The sequence below is a fragment of the Pterocles gutturalis genome, unplaced genomic scaffold (genome assembly GCF_000699245.1).
Source record: "Pterocles gutturalis isolate BGI_N339 unplaced genomic scaffold, ASM69924v1 scaffold43820, whole genome shotgun sequence".
NCBI classification, from domain to species: domain Eukaryota; kingdom Metazoa; phylum Chordata; class Aves; order Pterocliformes; family Pteroclidae; genus Pterocles; species Pterocles gutturalis.
The window spans coordinates 1-22,910 of NW_010147444.1; the positions used below are offsets into that span (position 1 = coordinate 1).

General features: G+C 39.4%; 1 protein-coding gene across 1 annotated transcript; it reads right to left on the reverse strand.

The window, feature by feature from the left end:
- Nucleotides 1-5,209: 5,209 nt before the first annotated feature.
- EOGT (EGF domain-specific O-linked N-acetylglucosamine (GlcNAc) transferase) lies at nucleotides 5,210-21,640 on the reverse strand. Its single transcript, XM_010086044.1, has 15 exons — nucleotides 21,431-21,640; nucleotides 20,364-20,464; nucleotides 19,715-19,823; nucleotides 19,529-19,623; nucleotides 18,306-18,410; nucleotides 17,062-17,168; nucleotides 15,133-15,236; nucleotides 12,461-12,553; nucleotides 11,637-11,708; nucleotides 11,003-11,089; nucleotides 9,813-9,881; nucleotides 8,473-8,534; nucleotides 6,793-6,912; nucleotides 5,744-5,846; nucleotides 5,210-5,356 (listed from the first exon to the last, which is right to left on the reverse strand). The coding sequence occupies exons 1-15, from the start codon at nucleotides 21,638-21,640 to the stop codon at nucleotides 5,210-5,212; spliced, it is 1,584 nt and encodes a 527-aa protein (XP_010084346.1).
- Nucleotides 21,641-22,910: the final 1,270 nt, after the last annotated feature.

Genomic DNA, 22,910 nt, shown 5'->3' on the forward strand with positions numbered 1-22,910 from the left:
GACAGAGCAGGTTTCAATTTCTGAACTGACACTCAGCAACTAACAAAATAAACCCATGTTGTGAGTGATGGGGCAGCTAAGATCGAGACAATTGATTTCTCACCCCCTGCTCAAAGGTTTTGGACCTTTTGTGGACTATGCTGTGCTGTTTCAAGTACTTCTCTAAGGGCCAAAACCAGACCTGATCTTAAAAAAATCCAAGTCAAAAAGTCAATGCCATGTTAGAGGTTATGCACATCCAAAACAAATTGAATATTTTTATTCTCAATAATAGTGTTGTTCTTCTTTTTTATTATTTCTCCGCCTTTTTGATTTGCCATGGAAAGATAGGAAGGGGAAGGAAATAATGCATGAATGCAACAGATACAGCCTGCTTTTTATTTTGGAGTTTTGTTCACTTATCCAAAAGACAACAGTAATAATAGAAATAAAGTTATATTTACTATGTAAATATATTTTATCTATTATACTTATTTCTATCACCTTATTTTAATATATTTTATCGACTATATCTTTTTATGGTATTTATATAATAATTTATATCAGAAAAATATTTCACTTTTCTAAGAGAGGGCAACAGCCTCTAAAAAACACCACACTTGAGAATGGGCTGTCAGGTCTATCACACTGTGGCAAAACGCCCCCCAGCCATCCTCCGCTGCCCTTTCCAGCTCCTCTCTCTAGCACAACTTCCAAGTCACCCCCGGCCCTTCTCCCTGACCCGAGGGCTCCACCTGGTCGGGGATGGTTCCCCCCTTTTGGCCTGGCTCAGATCCAGGGGAATTCAGGTCCTTTTGTTTCTCCCTCCTGTACCTCCCTTGCATTTTTTGACAGTAATATTTTCACTGTCCTTCATTCTTGGCTCTGTCCCAATGGAGTTTCCGTACACGTCCCTTGATTTATAATTGCATTCAGGGAGGTCTTTTGAGCCTCAGGCTTGGGAAGGACTCTGCCCATTTGCCATTCTGCAGCCTTTACACTTACTCATTCCTCTTTCCTCCTCACCCCCTTCATTCCCTCCGCATTATCTCCCTCTCCACCTCCACAAAGTGCTTTTATCAGCTGCACTAAGATATCCCAACTGTAAATTGCTCAATTCCACCAACTTACTAAAACTTCAGACATGGGCTCACCAAGACTGGCTCGGTCATTTTCTTCCAGCTCTAGTTTTTTCCAGAAACGTTACCCCAATCACAGCCAAGACCCATCTATCTGTTTTTGAGGTACTGTCACACCAGAAGAGCAGCTTACACAGCCGTCCCTTACACCACAGGAAAAGGAGCCTGTGCCAAACAGTTTAACCCACAGGCTTGTGCTAAGCCAGCTGACTCGGGCTGAAATGAGTTAGAGAGCCCTCACACCAGCTGCCCAACGCAGTCCGTGGACAGGAGGAGCAGCAGCTCCCAGGGTTGGTCAGTAGCTTCAGTAGCTGCAGGCGCAGCACCCACACACCCATGCTACGTGATGAGGAACTGCAAGGCAAGGAGGATGATGAGAATTCATGAAGGAAGAGTGAAGACCCAAGCTACTTCAGCCATTTCAGGGCCAAAGCCAGAGGAGTATTTAGTAGCAGTTCTTTTATTTCGGACAAAAAGTCCAATCCATGTGTTCAGAGAAGTGGAAATGAGAGTTCAATGTAAGGCAAACACTGCAAATTGAAACAATTATTCAATGTTGAAATCAAAGAAAATTACCCCCTCACATTTTACCATTCTGAGCAGATAGAACGCTCTCAAGGAGAATGTTTCCTTCCGTTTCTCTCCTGCTTAAAAAAAAAAAAAAAGATTAAGAGACATTCTAATCCCTGAGTTATCTCATTAATGGTACAACTGGTAAAATTAACAGCAAAAATGAAACAATTTCATTATTATTTTAATGGCTTTTAAAAACATATTGCCTTAATATTTATAATTGTACTCTTAAGATTAATAATCCTGATTTCTCACCTCCCCATCAGAAACCATTTGTCATACTTATCCAAATTCCACAGAACTTCACAAAGAAAAAAAATTGAAAATACATCTTGAAGACTTCTGAAGTAAAAAGGAAAGACACCATGTGCATCCATAAATTATTTATTTCAAATCCAGCTCTCAGTGTACACTGTACATGAAACACAGGCAATCCTATAAGCATTCAGGATTGGCAATGTTCATTAAGTCTCAAAACTGAAATCATCATGCTGATGCCAATGTGCCAGTTAAACACAGACTCTAAACTTAAGTGGAGAGACCAAAAAAAAAACCCCACACAGAAGTAGCAAGGAACAAGATTCCTATAGTCTGTTAGGAAAATATAATCCAGAGCTATACCCTGCCTAAAGAACAACTTGCCCAAAAGTCTCATGGATTCCCTCCAATTCCAATTTTGAGGCAGATCAAGATGGCTCAGACCCTCTTTAAGAAAGACACAAGTTAGATCTTGGCTGTTGTTCAAATTCTTTCTCAGAGTTTACTGGCGAAATCCCATTAATCCACCCGAACCTTTCCGTTGACAAGATAATTTTGTGACTTTGTGTAAAGCTAATCAACCAAAATAGTATTTTCATCCCAGTAATATCAAGCCATAAAGGCTGAAGAATATGTTTGCCATCAAGAGTCAATGCCACACTCAAATTTGCTGAAACTGGTCAATGTTGGAAGGATATTTTGCCCTTGGATTAAGTCCCCACAGCCTCCCCTCCACACATCCAGGCATATGTTCAACCACTTGTTTTCATGAGTTCTAACACAGCTTGAAGGAGAAGCTCCTCATTAGCTGCTTCTGTACAGACTCAAACAGGCACCTCCATTCACCCACTGGCTTAAACAGCATCATCTGCAGCACAGAAAGTCAAACATATACAAACGTTTTCCACAAACCAATCTTAAAATGCCTGGCAACAAAGCCATCAGTGGCAGATGACAGCGTTATCTCTGAATGATTCCCAGATAAATACATCTAAATGTTAGTTTGGACCTCAGAACATCAGGTTGCCATGTCAGGAAAAAGCAGAAACACATGACTCTATACAATTAACAGTATTCAAAACACTTGCCTCTAAAACATGGCAAACTATGACCAAAAATGTTACACTTTAATTACAAAGCTTTTTATTAAAAAAAAAATTATCAAATATCTGTGCACACTTCATAGCTAAATGTCTTTTTTATTTTGAGTTCATTTCATTTGAACTTGATATTTTACTGACTTAAGTTGTATACTTTTTTTTTTTTTTTTAAATTCCACAAGGTAAAAACGATATTTTACTGACTTAAGTTGTATACATTTTTTTTTTTAAATTCCACAAGGTAAAAAAAAATAACCCATACACAAATACAGGAAATTGTATTTCTCAAGGGCTTTCCCCCCCCCCACCCCATGTCAAGAAGTGCAATTTTGCTTCTATGGTTCTTTGAAGTAAGACAGTTTTACCCATCAGTAACACAATACACTATGTTAAGAATTGCACCAGAAACCTTAATACAGCTTGTGTATCAGCTCTATCTAGCTTTTCCTATGCAGTGCTTAAGGTCACGAGAGATCTATATGAAAATCATGCTTACAGTAACTCATCTTTACCAGTATGGGCAGGTCAGTAAATGTACCCACACTCTGTGAAATTGCCTATGACTGCTGGAGAGTGGAAGTCAATAATATCTACAATTATACCAGTGAAATGTTTACATTTACTCTAACTGTTTTGCTTTTGCATACAAATGCAGGCTCTGCTTTAAGCCGCTGAGACTGTATGATTATATTGCAAGTCTATCATGGGGATAGATTCTCAAAAAAAATCCATAATTTAACGTAGAATCTGGTTTTTATCTCACTGAACTTGATTCTTCCACACATCCTTCTGGCCCTGCTTAAGACAACACAACTACTCCCTTTTTTTTCCCCCCACTAGCACTAACATGTCATCTCCTGGGGGAATTTTATAAAGAACTTAGCTTTGGCTTAACATTTCCTTCACTGAAAACAGTGAACTATGCTACTGGCTTTGGAAGGATTCTCAAAAGTTTTCTGGATTGACTCTTCAACATTTTGAGAAAACTAGAATACTAATTAGATTAGGCTTTTAATGACTCCAGGAACAAGGTTCTTCATGACTTCATTTCCTTTCAGCTGCAGCTGAAAGAAACTCTACATCTTACCATTTGTCTTAAAAAAAAACTAGAAGTCCATTCCCTTTAGTAGCCTCAAAAAGACTCAAGTTTTATTCCCATTTCCTCATGTTCTCCACTGCAGAGCACTGTTTTATGTGAAAAAGTAGGAAACACCCTGATTACCTTAAGTTTTAAGTATCCACTTAGGAAAAGATTCACCTGCTTTGAGACAGAAGACTGACTAGAACTACTGAGCACACCTGTTATATTTTAGCATTTAATCTACAGGGAGAAGAATCAAAGTTTATATTTAAATGCAAAAACATAATACCCTGCTCTCTAACTTGACAATGTTTCTAAACTTGAAATAGAAGTTTGCAGTGTCTGTTGAATCAAATAACAAAAGTTAAAGCTTGCTTAACCACTTCATTCTTACAACCACTATTTTTGCAAAGGAAGATCTTCAAACCTAGAAACAATACAGGGACAAGCACAGAAATGACATAAGATGGTGACAGAAAGGAACTAACAAGCCATCCTGGAAATGCTGCATCATGGAACTTGGCTGCAAATGACACACTGAGCAACGTCTTGCAATAGCAAGGTAATTCCTATTCAGATTTCTACTTAACAAGTACAGGACTATGGTATAAAAGCATCCAGCTTCTTAAAAAGAGGAACCGAGGACCTCTGACAGGCCTACTTCATTCCCAAAAAGAATATACTGAGAAACCAAGCTGCAACACTCTCCAACCTCTAGCATTTCCTCACAGAAAAGTAGGCATAAAATTATTACACGGTGAGTGTCTATGCCAGAAAATCTTACATGAAATGGATGGACACATCATTGTGTAAAGACAAATATTTCACAATGTGGAATGAAAAAATACAGTGCAAAACCCAAAGATTTCTGAAAAACAGTTTTTACATATCAAAAGCTCCCAGAATTAAAGAGAGGGATTATAAAAATAAGGTATGGTACTAAGAAGTGGTATGACAATTTAATAATGTGTTATTTCCCTCGTAGAGGTTTACACGTTTCACACCAGCATTTTGCTTTATGTTGTTACAGTATTTTATGTAGCATTATTTAAAAAGAATATTTCAGTCAGAAGTCTAATTTAGAATTCATCATGTTTTACCCTAAACGGCCACTTGGAATGCTGTGAAACATGATTTGCAGCCAGAAGCACCAAGTACATAAATTCTTCCACATCAAAGGAGTAGTTCGTAAATTTTGGATGTTCCCCCAATGTTGGGTGGTGTCCCTAGAAAAATGAAATAAGGCCTTTTAGACAGATAAAAAAAAAAGAGTAGAGTACATCTTCCATTCAAAAAGCAAGGAAAAAAAATTGAGCATCTGCCATTTTGATTTATTATTTCTGATCCAGTGATCTGCTCTGAGGCAAGAGTCAGCAAAATAACTGCATAACAGCAATGCCACGGATGGCTTGGATGAATGGCCAGTTAATTTCATTTCTCTTCTTCCCTCAGCCATTAGTATCAAATGATTTCTTAATCACAACAGGGAAGTTAATTTGATCTAAAGAATGAAAATAGTATTTCAAATATCAGAACATAGATAGGTAAAGCAAGCCAGCCTTAAAATGTTTCGAGTTATAGCACCCCACCCTCCCAGCAATGGCCATCATTACCTGATCTTGAGGGAATACTTTACTCCTTTTTCGCCAAGTGATGTAATGAATGCCTCTCAGCCTTGCTAAATCCAGGTAACAACGTTCATCTTCACAGTTGTACCTAGGGACAGGCACGAACAGCATATTTACCTACAGAGATTGTGCTGAAGTTTACCAGCATGAAACAGAAAAAAAACCCTGCAAGCCAAAAGTTTGTTGTCCAGTTCTAAGGCATCAAAACCACTGACAAATTCTGCTCCCCTGAAAACAACAACAAGGGCTACCACCTGTTCTCAAGATGTGGCCTAGGAGGCAGTTTGAGGCACATCTGCATGTTAGACATGTCCCTGTCCAGCTGTAGCAGCTCTTGGGCATGTAAAAAACCCAGGGTTTCTGAACTTATTTGGAGACTGGACAGAACACTCTCAAGCCAAGATTACACTGCAAAGCGCTGGCTCTGCAGCCTTCCCACAGCAGGGCCTTTAAGCAGAATTTCCCAGGATGGAGAAATCCATGCTCTTCTCACAAGCGTTCTGCATTTTTGTTTAGTTCTGTAGAACTAGAGTGTCTGTTAGAAACCATACTTTGTGACATACAGCTGAGCTCGGCCAGCAAGCTGGTGCTCGTGTCCTGAGCGCAGAAAGGAGTATGTAACCTTCAGGGGGATCTTTAACACCCTGGACGTGCACCTTATGTATTCACTTCACCTGGATCGCCAGAATACTGTTAGATCTCAGATTCACCAGGCACAATCTGACCTGTGAGGCTTTCTCATTTTTTGCTATTTTCCTCAAGCAACTGTTGACCAGGCTGCATTTTATTCATACCACAGCATCTTAAAAAACATCAGAGGCTTAACCGCTATGATTGAGTTACACTATATATTATAATGAAAACTTCCTCACTTTTGATTCCCAGAAGGGGTGGCTGCCAAAAATGAAGTCTAGACGAGGATGCAAGACACATTCATAGTCAAATACTGGCAAGGGAAAGTGCTTCATTAACACATAAGAACAGACATAAGCAGTTGTGTGTATAATAGAGGGAAAAGAGAGAAACAGACTTACAGCTCAAAAACAACAGCCCAGTCTGGTAGAAAGAGCAAATGGGTAAGTCCAGCTCCATGCATTCCAATTAATATATCAGAGTTGTGGGTAATTCTTAATTGCTCTGAAAATTCAAGTTCCCTGCAGACAACACAACAAAAATGGTGATCTAGCATGCCTATCCATCTCAGCACAAATCAGATACATGTAGAAAGCACAAAATTAACTTCAGGGAATACTGAGAATTGGGTTTTCAAGGAGCAATACTAAGAATCACAAATGCTACAGCCAGCAATAACTCAGCATGGAATTAAAAGAAATGCAGGCAGGTTTCAAAACTTCACAAGAGTCTACTCCAAAAATTCTATTTTTTTTTTCAAGTTAAACTTTTTGTAAGTTTGGGGTTTTTTTACTTGCTTTTTAAAAAAAATGCACCACCTTCTTAAAAAAAAAAAAAACAACAAAAAATACCTAAACTGTTTTTTAATGTAATGTAGAAGTATACAATTCCCACCTAAAGATGCAGATATCCAACCTGATCTTATGCATAGGGTATCAAGCAGAATGAGGAGACCAGGCTTTTTTTCAGCTCCTAGAACTGTCACTCTCTCCCATCCTTTGATTGTAAGCTCCAAATAAAATCTTCTCTTTAAATAACCAGGTGTCCCCTGAGCGCACACGGAAAGAATGGACTATAGATACTTAATTGTAAGAAGACAACAGACGACCGGCTTCATTTGTATATGAACAGTTCATACATTAAAAAGCAAGAGAGTAACATCCTCTCTGACCATTTGGAAGAGAAACTGGCTTAAACTGCAACAAGAGAGTTTAAACTGTTTAAACTGCTATAAGGGCAGAATGCTGCAGAAGAGCTGTAGGAATCTGTAATGCTGAATGGTACTACAAACAGTTTTGACAAGCACAGCAATTGTGGAACTACCACTTGGTCAAGCTTTCAAGTGGGATGGTCTAGATGCCCTCTCAAGGGTTTCCACCCTCTTTTCTATTGTTAGACTGCTCAAGTGCTTTCATTAACAGGGGAATCGAAAGCAACTCTTGACTTCCTCAGACTGTCTCTGCTTTGGTCAAAACACTGATCTCTCACTGCTGCTTCAGTTTCTCACTCCTCCTCCATGATCCATGACAGCACCATTGAGTAGATGGGAGCTGCTGCTGTTTGGCAAGGGCATACACCACTTGGCAACTTCTTTAAGCCATTTCTTACTGGCACAATGCCTGCTCCGTTTGGGCACCACAAACTGACCTCATCTGTCTTCAGGGTTATTATTCACTACTAAATAAGGATCATATAAAATAAGACACTAGCATCATACAAGAGAAATTCCTGTTGCCCCATAGTTACTGCAGAGCATTAGTAAAAACACAAGGGTGATGGGAACACAGCTGGTTTTGGGAGAGGGGAGGAAACAGGAAGAAAAGTGATTTCAAAATTCAATCATAGAGTAGCTTTAACCTGAGCCTAATAACTCAAGAGATTAATTCCCAAGTAGAGCATCATAGGATGGGAGTGCTTAACTAGCTCACCCACCACTCCCTCAGTAACATTCTTCCTTCCTTAACAGTTCTTGGATTTTGCAAAGGTTAGACACGGGAACACATGTAGCTTTGCCTGCAAACAGCTTTCACCAGAGACAGGCAGCATGAGATCACACTAGTTTCTTCTATCAACTTACGTACTTGTATTTGTAGTCTACCACTTTGACCTCCAATGTCGATACTGTTTTCAAAGCATTCACAAGCTAAGGAGGAAAATAAAAAGACAATGATTTGGTGTTCCCCTTCAATTAATTCCTCTACTTGCACTCATGATCATTTTACACACTCCTCCTCCCCACCAGAAAATTACGATGAGTGAGACAGAACATACTGTCACTGCCATATAAAGGAGTAGTTCCCCTCCTTTTGTGCCTTCCCACCTAAGATACAAACGTTATTCCTGGCAGAGCACCCCTGGAGAGGAGACTTGGATCTCCCACACTCTCATAGAGGCTACTGTTGACTTTTACATGCTCCAGCACCCAATCCTAAACCACTCAAACTAGTAGGAGTTTGTCAGGAAAAGTGGGAAGATGTGGTTGGATTTCCAAAAGATACTCCAATACCTAAAGAAGCAAATTGTTAGCTGGAAGGATTTTCAAAAATTACTAGGTCAGACTCCTACTCGCATGCGAAGTGAAACCAGGTGAGAGTCTGGGCTTCTAACCTAAAAGGGCTTTTTCTAAGTCTCCAATCCACAGCCAGCAGAAGAGGGGGAAAGAGCCAAAAGTGAAGCAAAGATAAGATTAACTTCTCCTCTCTGTCATGGGCTCGTTACCAGAAAACCTGCTACATGTAGCAGCGTAGGCATGGACTACAGACAACCTAGGAGGTAAGGCACCAATCTGCCACTGAGCTATTGCATCAAACGAGCCTCAGTTTCTCCCCGCTTAAGGCGGGGATGATAATGCCAATTCATTTCTGTCAGGCACTAACAGCTAAGAATGAAGACAGGTATGAAAACATTAGATATTATCATTTTACCACAAGAGAAGCTACATCATAACTCTACTGAGTAGTGTGACTGGAAAACGTGAATCAATATGAAAATTCATTAAGCTTTGAATGCACAAACTCAGATACAATAGCTTATGCATTTTAATCTGCAAGCATAACAAAGGGTTTTGTTAGAGCCTTCAACACTGGGAATGCTAGAAATAAAAGAGATAATCTGAAAGCAAAATAATTTAAAGTTATCAGAAGCTCTGCAGTGTCTGTTTGTTAAGAGGAAATACTTTTTGTATTACATCTGTAGTCTTCCAGAGGTTATTTAAAAAGGGCAGCAAGGCTCAGTGTCTGGTACACAGAAATACAGACTGGCTAGAAGACATATTAGAATAAATTAATATTATCACTGAACGTATTTGTCCAAGATTTGTCAGCAGACAGATATCTTGGCCGTACCTCAAAAAAAAAAAATCAATTAAATGAGCAAAATTTAACTTCTGATAAATTTGTTTTAAAAATAAAAAGGACCACACCTCATTCTGGTTTAATATTTTCCGGTAATCTGTACTGCGTGCAAGTATTGTGACTCGAATTTTCCCATCCTAAAAAGAAAGAAGCAGCAGTGTATTAGCTATGAGGCAGACCTCACCAAAAAAACCCAAACACTTCCATATTTACTTTTGGCAATTATTTGAAAAACTAAACATGTTCCCTTCCCATGTAATAGATGATGTAACCACCTTAAAATTCACATCGTATTTTCCAACAGATTAGAAGTGTCAAAAAACTTTGTGAAAGTCTGACTGTTAACAAAGAATAAAACATTTTCTGAAAGATTTATTTTATTCAGTACAAAAAGAGCCTTTGTTTTACACATTATACAGCAGTTTCTGAAAGCAGGAAAACAGCTTTCAGGATGGCTTGTGCACAAGATCCTTGGAAAAAAAATATTTTACTTCTATAACAGTTCCTCCTTTTACCTCTTTAAATTAATTGGACTCACAGGGGCAAGCGTTCCAAGTGAAATAAAGAGATTTAACTGCATGACTCCCATTAGTGTCAGCAGAAGCATAACTAAATGCCTGTGCAGCACTTTGAATGTGTGCCCCTCAGTGATAATATGTAGGCTACTCTCTAGCAAATACTTCAAGAAGCCCAGAACTGCCGTATCCATCAATGCAGCCATTGCAACAATTTGCAAAAACTACCAGCATGTACAATAGAGAGACCAGAGACAGACAGATGATAGCAGGCAGAAATTGGAAGGACCAGACTCAAAATTTCCTGCTCAGCAGCAACAATGAGGATCAATGAAGAGCAAGCTCACGGCATTGCTCTGTGGGATCCCTTCTGCTGTGCCCGAGGACAGCACCGTGTCAGCATGCTCCAGAAGAGACCATGGACCATGCATCTCACTTAACTAGGAAGGACACAAAGGCCTTGAGCACAGGGAACGGAGATGGGGAAGAGATCCTAGGAGGATGTTCTGAAGTCTTTCCTATGGAAATAAGACATGAGGGCAACTTTCACAAACATACACAAATGTTTGCTGAAGGCCTTCATAGAACAGGCTGGCTTAGTGGAAAAAAATCCTGTGCACCACAGGAAAGGCCAAAAAGTACATCATAGGCCCTTATTCCCTATTGGGTTCAGCTTGCTAATGCTGTTTCTCTGGTAAGAGCCATCAGCTCCAGATTACAACTTTATTATTCAGTTATCATACCTTGGGTCCCTCTTGTGTGATATTTAATCTGTGTAACACATGCTGAGAAAATGCTCTAAATAGCCCTGTACCGTGACAGCCAGAGATCTGAAATTAAAAAAAAAAAAAAGCAATCACTTAATACAAAAAGTTATTTTGCTCAGAAAACCTCTCTTTGTCATCAGTCCTTTGCCATTCTTGTGGAACAAAAGCCTAGTATCATGCACTGCGCTAAACATGTCACTATTCACTACAACACAAGTGGTACTTTCATTTAGAAAGAAATATAACTGTCTCTACAGTGTTACAGCCTGAATGCATGACCTAATACTCCCAGGAAAGTCTCTGCAGAGCACAAGAGCTTGTACACTGACAAATTCCAGTAAGTTCACAGTGCCCACCCATTAAAGAGGAGTCATATGCATCTCACCAGCTGTGACACAGGAGATTGCACACAAGCAGTTGCTATCAACCAGCTAAAGTGACTTAAAAATCCTGTTCTTTAGGGAAGATCATTTTATTTGGAGTTGCATAGACTTTCAATGCAGCACATTTCACAGTAACTCAGCTAGATATTTGAGAGATTAATTAGCTCAGCTCTTAAACTGTCGCACACACATCTAATTAACACAGTGGATAGATAAAAAGGACTCACCAGTGGTGTGTTATAAAACAATCCATACCGCATTCGAGGCAGTAAAGAGAAGACTGCTTCTTTAAAGCATACCTGCAAAGGAAGATCACAAGCAGTTACACTGCACTGCTACCTTCCGCTGGCATGTCCCATGCTCATTCAGTGGGATCACTGCTTATAATGAGCTAGAAATTACATGCTCCTGTCAAGAACATCCTCACTTCCTTGACTGTGCAAATGAATACAACAAAGACAATCCTGATCCCTGAAGAGCTCTCATTTAGGATGCTACAGATGAAAGTGTGGGAAGAGGTAAAAAAAACACCCCCAAACCAGAACAAACATGAAATAAATAGAAGAAAACCAGTTAGAGAGCAGAGAATTTAAGACAGGCTTTAAGGGATTTAAGAGACTAAAATTAGCTCTGAATGAATGGGTATATTTATTGCTAGGAGCTAAAATTTTTTTAATGATAAGCAGCAGGCGTATTAACAGTTGCAGGGGAAGATAAACACCTCAGTAAGAATCAGGATACTTAGAAAGACAGTACTGTTTGAAAACCCTTAACTTCAGGAGTGGGTCCTACAGAAGTGAAACCAATACATAAATATCAGCTCTCAGAAGACACAAAAGTTAGGTCCATCTGTGTAAGGTATAGACATGTTCCAGAATTAGGTTACAGCTCTGTCTTGTTTGTAAGGTAGAAGACTCATATTATGCAAATTAAACATGCATGAAAGTATTAACGCTTTCCTCTGAAACACCCATATCCACAAGCAGCTTGAGAAGCTGCCATATTTGCTACCTGGTGACTATGAATTAAAACAAAATATAAAATGCCATACCCTTTTAGAGTCAAATGTTTTCAAGTGTATTATTTCATAGTCAGTAAATGCCTTCCATGTCTCACTGAACAGGTCACCATAGCCATAGGAGCTCTAGGAGGAAAGGAAAAAATACAGGGGCATAATGATTACATAAATGCATATAAAAACTCTCTTCACAATTTACAAGTTCTATGTATGAGTTTTAACATGCAGTTAATATGCACATCACCACAATGGGACCAAAGCCTGGCAAAGAATACAGACATTAACAAACATCGAACCCTGCATTTACAAGGGCAGTTAACTCAAATTACCTGTCAGGTAGTTAATTTTTAAGAAAACACGTTCTATAAATTAGCAATCTAGACAAGTTCTCCAGCAGCAGATCAGAATTTGAGTTAGGAGCAAGGAGTACCTACTACTTTCCCCAGAGACAACAGAACACAAGTTAAAATTGAAGTAACAGAAACATAGGAACAGTAGAAGGCACAAACCTTGACTCCTGAGACTGAAAAAACACACCTGGGAATTCAAGTGCAGCAGTAATGTTTGAAGTAAAAAGTCACAACAAGCCTGTTTCACACTTGCCACTGTTTTGAGATGGTCACTTCTATCGCAAAGTGAAGGCAATGACCTGATTTGATGGAAGAAACAGCCAGGAAACTACATTTTGCATTACTCTGACAAGTTACGAAAAAGTTTCTCTACAGGGCAGTGTAAAACATCCCCCTTTGCAGCAACACTCTGTGAAATCTTTTAAGAACCATCTACTCCCTACAAGACTGGTGCTAGGCAGGGGCTCTTGCCTTCAAATCTGTAACATTTCCTACACATCTGAGGGCTAAGAGTCACCATCTCTTGCTCTTTGAATGCAATTAAATATGACCTCAGTAGCCCTGACACAGCTTCTTGCTTAAAGTTTCCTTTCAACTCTGGAGCTGGTTCAGGCTGATTGGAAGGTTATGTGGAAACATTCCCAACAAGAAATCTGAGAAGAAGACTATAAATAACCATCGAAGAGCACAGACATCTCGAGAAATGCAAGAGAATCTAAAGGGTGCCAGATTTCCTTCACTTGAAAAGCTGCTTCCTTCCCCTTCTTCTGCCATTAAGTTTTCACAAATTTTACAATTGTTCTGGACATTTGTATTACAAGAGCTGCTCTTCCAGATTAGAAGTAGAGAACTAATCTTCAAAGCTGAAAGTACTACTTTCTAACCCTAACTGCTCTCCTTAAAAGTGCTCTATAAACAATGCTTTCCTGCATTTGCAGAGACAGTCTCCAAATCCACGCCCAGTGGATTCCTGCTCATTTTCTGCTTTGTTTAACCTACATCTAAGGGCATTACTGTTTAATAAGAACAGCACACTGATTCTGCATTAGCTAGAAAGTATGGCCAAATCTAATTACATCAAGTGGAAAAAAAAAAAAAGAGAATTAATAATAAGCTCAAGTCCATCTTTCGACCAGAGGAGACAGGTCATCAGCAGTTAGTTGGTGCCATCATCTGGTTGTACATTGTAATGAACTCAACCAGACTGAGCAGATAAGACTCATTTGAAATGACAGTACTGTGACAGTACTTACTTTGGTACATTTTAAATAGTTATTCGATTCAACAATGCAATATAAGACAAAGAATTGCTTTTGAAAGTAATTTATAATGCTGTCTGACAGATTTTATCTTTTCAGAAAGTCATCAAAGCTGGATTAACAGGTCCCTCTGTAACATCTAGACAGCTTCCTCATCTGGCAGGCGCATTTATTTTAGCTTTCAAAATGTAAGACAACTGGAAAAAAAGGTCTCTTCTAGCCAAAGAGATTTCTCATTATAAAGCAAGCAGGGGGTATTTGCTACTCTACTGAATATTAGCTGTCCTAGCAGTAAATATGCAGAAAGAAAACAGTATTTTATAAGAACAGGGCATCCATAAGACAATATAGTCAAGAACTGTGTTATTTCTGGACCTGATTATACATACTACAAATTGTCTACTTTTTCATTGTTTAGTTTAACATTCTTCTACACAACTTAAATACTGGCCAGTGAAACTAGTATCACTCTTCAACACAGCCATGGTTTCAACTCAGCAGCACAGCAGAAATAGCCCCACATAAAAACTTGGTTTATATGTCATCATGGCATTTTAAGACATGATTGTAAGAAGTAACTGCAAGGAAGCTATTTAAAGGAATTAAGTATTAGGCCCTGTTTTGGTATAGATAAGGATTTTATTTAGTTGTTTTCTTTATTACAGGCTGCACATTACTGATTTAGAAAGATGCAAGGCTGCAGTTCTTTTTAAATATAGAAGAAACTGTTTTGAGTAAATCTAGTCCAACATCCTCAGAGAAAAAAGTCTACAGAAAACAGAATGAAATGCCCAAATGCCACATATTAGAAATACACAACATGTTATTTTTGAAGTCATGCCAAGAAAGGCACAGTAACATACATAATTATGCAGGAAAAGATGAACGATGGAGTATTGTTCAAACAGCACATTTATTGCAGAAAATCTGTTCCCTAACCGTTGTTCCTGCACCTCATAATCTGATCCAAAAAACTTATCAGTCCCACATGGCTAAGCCCACAAGAAAGCTAAGGACTTGCTACGGAAAGCTTCAGAGTCTCTATACAGCAGAATGACAACCCATAACAAATAGGTTAAAAGCACAGCAGACTTACAGTGTCCCACATGACGATGTTGACATCAGTGCTGAAGGAATTATTGATATGCTGTGTAATATAAAGGTTGACAAAATCACAGAAGTGATGGTACATATTAACACCTGAGAAAGAAAGAATTGTTAGAAAAATATATTACTTGCTCCACTTTTTATTGTTTCATGCACTTTTCCTTTAGTAGTACCCCAAATTTTATATTAGCTTTCCCCTTCTTCTGACTGAATGCTTCTTATACACCCTAAAAAAAAGCAAAACCTTTAAAGGGAAGGAATCAAGGTAAGAAATCTGAAGTAAAACACGTTTTTAAGAAGTTCAGAGAAATCATAAGAGTGGCCAAAAGACAGGACAAGAAACAGAGAAGTTTCACGTGCTATTTCTCATTGCAGTCTGCAGCTGCTTTCTGAAGTATATGTAAACAACTACTGCTTTAACAATAACTAGTCAGACATACAGGAAACAGTAAAAACAGGCCTTCGGCACTGCTCTTAGTTCTGTTTTATTTGGGTTAAGGGAAGCTCTGTCTGCAGGACTACAAGACAGAACTTGTACTTGTGCAAGAGCCAAAGCCCAAGTCATTCCTCAGGTTCCTTCTCACAGCATTCTTGTTCATTCTTGGTTTCTTAAGCTAACGCCATAAGATCGCAGCACATAAAAATCCACTATAAAACAAAAGAGGTAACGTACTCCAGCTTCCTTTCTAGTGAAGACCAGACCCCAGTTTTAAGACCATGCGTACATAGCCTCTGTTTCTAAGCTTCTAACCAAAAACAACTGCCATGATAGGAACTAGCTGCCAGGCTTCCTATACTGCTCAAACAGCAATTTTCCCCCGCCTCTCATACAACAGCAGAGCCAGGCAAAGTTGCCTCCTGAGCCACAGCTAGACCATCTGCTCAGAGGTACAAACTGCCAGCACAGCAACTCTTCCACAGTAACTGCTCAGGGATCTGCAACAACTTTGCCTAAAATACGAAATACTGGCCTGGAGGGGAGGAGGGATAACTCAGTTTACAGTTGCAGTGTGTCACAGGGTCAGAACACAGCAGAGAGCTATCCAGTTTAAACCATAGCTTACCTCACAGCACCTGGTTTGTATGTCTACAACCTGAACACCCTCCTTCGTTAACATCTGTCTGTAACGTTTGCTGCATGAGCAAAAAGGCTGGTGAACTTCAAAAAATGTCAGATACCACTGGTTGATACTAAAGACGCTTGGGTACTGCCCCTCTCATGAATTCTGGTATAATGTCGCACAGTATTTACCACAGCTCTCTGTAGTGAGACAGCCAATTTCTCCCTGTAGTGGTGGCTTTTCACCTAAATGTGAAACTTTAAGATTAAAACAAGGCTGTGTTTTGGTTTGTTTGTTTTGGGTTTTTTGAGGAGTGGGTGAGGGGGAGTATTTTAATCAACTAACAAAACTTATTTCCTTGAACACTGCTTTTGAACACCGCTTCCTCTTCCATATGATTCAATACATAGAATCCTCAATTACTGAACACACACTGCAAGACACATACACACCCATACCTTCTATTTCATGGTATGAAAACTGCCATCCAGAAACACAGTCAAAATCAAGGACTCTGTACAGAAGAGCCTTTGATCCAAAGTCAAAGACTCTGTTAAAACACAGTCAAGAGTCAATGACCATACAAAATGCATGGCAGGAATATTTTTCTGATTTTTTAATGTATCTATTTATCTGTCGTAAAATATAAGGTTTTAAAATCTACGTTTCCAAGTCCATCAATGGAACTACAGAAAAAAAAATAGAATTAAAAAGTCACACCATTTTTCAAAAATAAAAAACATATTACAAGTTAACTTGACAATCACAAAGGCATAATGTAGATGGGCAAGTTTGATACAGGCTCTTTTTACTACAGTAGTGTAGGATAAAAAAAAACAACTAAAGGTACCAATTACCTGCATCTAATTTCATGAAGTATGTTGGCTTTTCAATAACAACATCACACTTCTTATCTTCTAGGGGCCTGAAGTTTAATGCAGTAAATGTCTGGAGTTCTGCAAACCTACAAAGATTCAATCACACAGAACATGAGAACATGCTTTGTCATTAACGCACTTAAACAAATGTACTTCATACATCTAAGATTTAGTAACTGTTCATCCAGTCTGCTTGATTTAACAGGACTGCTGAAAACTTACAGAGTCTGGCAATTAAAATGATTTGAAATTGTAATGGAAGGTTCTTCAGGTTATGAGCTTCAAGAGGTTAAACACTGCCTTTGAACTCGGGAGTGAACAGCATCTTTGATCTACAAATCAAGGCAGCAGAGATGTAACAAAGAGCCTTAGGGCCTAGATCTGTGGGTCTATCCAACTTGATCTGCACTGCCAAAGACACTTCAGCAAGAGCTTCCTGCTTTGGTCAGAATAATGAATGCAAATGCAATTTTTGTTATTTCTAGATCTAAACAAGGATGAGCAGTTGAGATGACAATACCAGGTAGAAAAGTCCTTTCCTCCTCTGCAGCTATTCTTAACCGAAACTGACCATCAATGAAAAATGAGAAAAAAAAGATTAAAACATCAGAAAAGTATAAAAATGAATTCTTATATGCACCTTAATGGCTCCAACTCCTTCATGTTTCATCAATTAACTGGCAATGCAGCTCTGAAGTGCTAATATGCAACCTGTGATATTTAACCAGCTACCACAAAGCACCCACTGCACTTACTACTCAGCCTGCGTACTGTCTGTTTTACATTGCAAACACATGCTATATGAACATATAGCAAGATCAGGCATTGCATTGGCCCCAACATCACCAGGGACAGTGTGAACTAATGCACAAATGGAAACTTTAAGGCATTTCACAAAAAACAATTGTCTCCTTCTACAAGCAGATTTGGCATAGAACCATCAACTTGTCCAGAAAACACCTGAAGGTTAGAACTTCAAATTCCAAGGCATTTTCAGATCTTTTGTTGCTGTAAATTAGGCAGGACACAATGACACACAGCATAGTTCAGAACATTCTGCATAGATGTAATTATCAGAGCTATCTCACGTGAACTCTCAAATTGACTTTAGAAAGGAGCAACTACTTCCTCAGTATGAAATGCTCTACACACAGCTGCTAGCGCCAATTACAAAAAAGAATTAGTAAGTGAACTCGGAAGCAGCCTTGACAAGTGATTCTTACCAAGACTGCAGCGGGCTCTTGCGCTGACCTTCAGCCAAAAATGCTTGAACTTCAAGGGTGCAATGACCTCCAATTTCTCCCTTCTGGAAAAAGTCTTCTTTGAATCTAATGCAAATCAGTAAAAGGCCATCAGCTTTTGTGCAACAGTGCTACAAGCACTCCACAATCTCAATTACATACTCAAGCCAGTGCTAGTTACATCTCAATTCAGCAAGGTACTTCATACATATTCAAAACCTGAGTATTTTCATCAGCATAAGTCAAGCATTTTCCACAATTCCCAAATAAAGACAGTGGTGTCCTTGGAGTTCTATACATCAATATAAAAGAAACAGCACTAATCCACCCAGAATGTTATTAGGAATCTTTTTTTGCATACCCAAACGAGTAATTTAATTAGATTTTGCTACATGATTACTTACAGGAGCATCATTAGTTGGGTTTTTTGTTTGTTTGTTTTCAATAACAATTTCTCACTGAAATCTACGTGAGATTTCACAACCCAGTTTGTAACCCAAGAATTTTATACAACATACAAAGACTGAGGTGCAAGAGTAGGTTTCATGGCCAAACTGCCAACTAAAAGCACCGGGACAGGCTGAAAAGTTGACAAAACCCACTCTGAAGGGTACCAGTGTCACAGTAATGAACCAGCTCTTTTCAAGTTATATGCCCAAGACACTGACTGTAAAGATAAGGCAGAAGGAAAAATGGGTGATGTCCGCATCAGTGCTATGTTTTTTTTAAACATTTTTCCAACATGTAGCATTTTAATTTGGGATGTGGGAGATTGAGGTTCAGTTCTCTCTTCAGTCTCACTGTATCTAAAAATGCAGTTCCTGCTTCTAGTATAAAGGCACCTGGCACAGGAAAGGTCTTCTCGGTGCCTCATACAAAAACAATTCTACTTTGCACATCACTTGACCAAGAAATGATGTGACCCAAGATACAGAAAAGTCTTCCTCTCTTCGATCTGAAAGGAGGATTTCAATCACTCATTATCGCTCCATAAAACTGAGAGCTTAGGTTTTTTTACATAACCTGTGCTGCTGACAACAGCAGCAGACAGCAATCAAGAGGCGTAGATCAATAGGTCTTCAGCAACAAGCCTCTGACCAGCAGTAAAGCCCATGGCAACAAGCACACCGGCTTTGTTATACAAATTCCTAAGTCCTTTTCCCTTCCATCCCTTAGTTTTACTGTTAGATAAGCAAATCAGAGACCTGTCGTGGTTTCTCTTTACAGTTCGTAAATCAATGTACAAGTTTGTTGCTCTGCAATGCTGGAGGTACCGAGAACAGGTCAGAGATGAATCTCCCTGTTAAGAAAAGAACAAGTAGGATTTGGTCAATAACAAAAATTATGTTTAAAAACACATGGAAAGTATCACATCTATCAGAAATACCTACTGTTGCTGCAGGCTTACAATGGGTTTTCATTTCATTGAGCCTCTCCTGAATGTAACCAAAGTCAGCTTGTTTCCAGAATATCTGTTGTGCTGTCTCAATGTCACTTGCCCTGATGTGTGAAGGAGAGAGGAAAAAAAAAATCAAGGTCCATTGCTCAATTCTAGCAATTACTTTAACAGATTACGTTTTTTCCACTGGAAGTGGAACAGAAGAGCCAGCCAGTCACTTCATTGACACTTCAGATGCAAAACAGGAAGCAATTTATCAGCTGCATGTAAGTGAAAGCATCGATGACAATTTAAAGCTCTTCTCCTGAAAAACGGTATAATTTTTAAAAACCATTTTTCCTCTGTTTTTAAAGCTAAGAAAGGAAATCCAGTTATTTTAGGAATCTGAATTCAAGACTAAATCACAATAATGAAAACATTGTGGCAGGAAACATTTCAAACAGTATCTTCTTCCTTAAAAAGTTCAATGTTGGGAGACATTTGTTATCTATGAATATACCTATATATACACATATCTCCACAAAGAATCACCCTCTAAACTTTAAATATCACAATAATGTTATCTTCACAGCTAATATGAAAGTGAGCGCTATACTCTTTTTGCAACATACTGTACTTTATACATTTCAAAAGAAACTTACCATCCAGTTTCAACATAATCACACACTGGGTAACTGAACCTGTAATCTGACTTGCAAGATTTCTCATAACCCCAGCAGGATTTTAGTTTCTTCAGGTATTTCTGTAACACAGAATAATTAAATCAGGTTATGCAACAGCAAAATAGAAAATGACTGAAGTTAGTTGTTAGCTTATAAACTACCTCTTGCTAATAAATCTTCCATTACAGGCTTTCAGTTTGGTCTGTTTTCAACCCGAGTTTCAGAAAGAACACTCAGATTCTTTATGCACAACAGAGGCTCCAAAGAGGACACACATGCACAGCAACATTCTCCTTAAGTCTATTCCAAGACAACCGCTTTCCCTGACCCAGTGAGAAGGATTCCAAAATTTTAACATCACTGACAGATACAGGTAACAAAGCTAAGGTCACACAGAGCACAGTGCCCCAAACTCCACGTTGAGCGTACCACTGCCCTCCAGGCAGATACAGAAACATCGGCTTCTGCAGTGCTGTAGAAAGCCAGAGAAGGGGTAGAACAGCTCCCACCCCCAGCTCTACAAAGCAGCTCCAGCCTGAGAGATGCCAGGATTGCTCCTGAGCCACACATGGCCCGCAACCTTAGGTTCCCTATCTCTGCTTCAGGTGAATAAATGATATGCAACCACAGGGTAAGATTAAATCAGTATTTAATTTATTTGCCTATACTCTTGGCAGTTCCGCAAAAGTACTACAGCATGCTAAAAATCACAGGCCTAGAAATCCCTGGCTGTACTTAGTTCAAACACCTTTCACATGCGCAAGAGTCATTCAGATTAAGATCATCATTTCAGCTCTGTAACAATTAAAAGAGGGGGGTAAAAAACTTGCAAAACAGCACATAAAAAATCCAATCTTGTGACAGCATCAGATTGAGGAAGAACCCCCTACAACTATTTCAAAAGCAACAATTCAAATTCCCAGTGGAACCAACTGACTGTCAAGTAGATCAATTCACCACCATCTTTAGCTGCTAGGACTCCAAGAACAAACCACCCCAACATGACATTTGAACAAACAAACACACACACACACAAGCAAACCTACTTTATATGGACAATGAGAGTCCTGCTTACAGATGCCAGCAATATGCTGATTATTGTGCAGAAAGTATGGAATATGCTCATCTGGCAAGTTGATAGCTTTGTAGCTATATAACGGCTCTTCTGGAACGTTTTTGAATTCAGTAAGATTTTCAGCTTGGGAATTAGCCAGAATTTCTTGCAGTACCAATCCAAATGCAAGCAATAAGAACATGGCAACCTATGAGTTCTGTATTTAAGGGGAAAAAAAAAAAAAGTCACTTAACATATCTGCAGCATAAGACCTTTCAAGCACACTAGACAATATTCAGCCAAAGTCAGTCATATACTCAAAGAACTTGTATTTCTAGGGTGGTTTCTTTTTCCTATAAAAAGTAAACTTTCACTGCGAGACTAGACTGTACAACGTCAGGATTTATCTTTGAATCATTAGTCACTGAGGGTTATTATGCACCACCAACTCACAGTCAAACTAAAATGGGTGTGTTTACTTTAGCTAAATCCCAAGGGATCCTGAGAGTTCAAATGTGGAAACTAAGTATAGAGCATATAATATCCAGACAGCAGGAAGAAAATGTCGAAGTATTGGGGGGGGGAGGGGTGAGAAGAATTTTAGTTTAAAAATAAGTATAAAAATAATATATTCTCCACTTTGGAAGAAACTACTCATTAGCTCAAGGAAAACTATCCAGTCATAAAAAAATGGTCAAACTGTTTCAGGATACCCATTTTTAGGGGTTAACATCATGTTAAACTTTGAATACCAAGTTACATACATAAAATTAGCAACAAGCCCCCACATCTATATAGTCTAAAGCAGACTGGGTACCTTTCTGGTAATACAGCCTTCTCACCAAGGACTCCTGATTTGAACCATTAAACTTCCTGAGAAAAAAATGGATGGCCTGTATCTCAAAATCCTTTTTTTGGCATTATAACTTGCCAAAATTTGCATGCTTGCTTCCAACTGAAGCCTTCAGCAATATTCCTACAATACAAGTAGTTTTACCTGTTTGGTTTGAAGAGAACTGCTTCGGATTTCCCAAGTACACAACCCTAGTTGGGGGGGAGGAAAACTAAGTTAAACACATCCTGCAAAAGGTGGTTTCCTCAGAACACAGTCCTGCTTCTTGAAAAACATTCACGGCAAAGAGAGCAACCCTCCAGCAGCCCGGGAGCATTCCCGACCCATCCGGATCCCTGCGGGACACCGCTGCCCCTTCCCCACCGCACACACCCCGGGGCCCACCGCACACACCCCGGGGCGCGGGGGGATCACACCGCACCCCCTCCCCAGCCCAAAGCCAGCACTGGGGTGTCTGGATCCCCACAACAGCCTTGCCCCTTACCCGTCCCCTGGGCCCTGGCTGAGGGTCGGTCACTTCAGGAAAGCACCGGACACCCGGTGCCCGGGCTAGTGCCAAGCTCGTACCAGACCCCGAGCTGGACTCGGCCCCTGTCCCACGTCCCACGCAGGCCAAGCC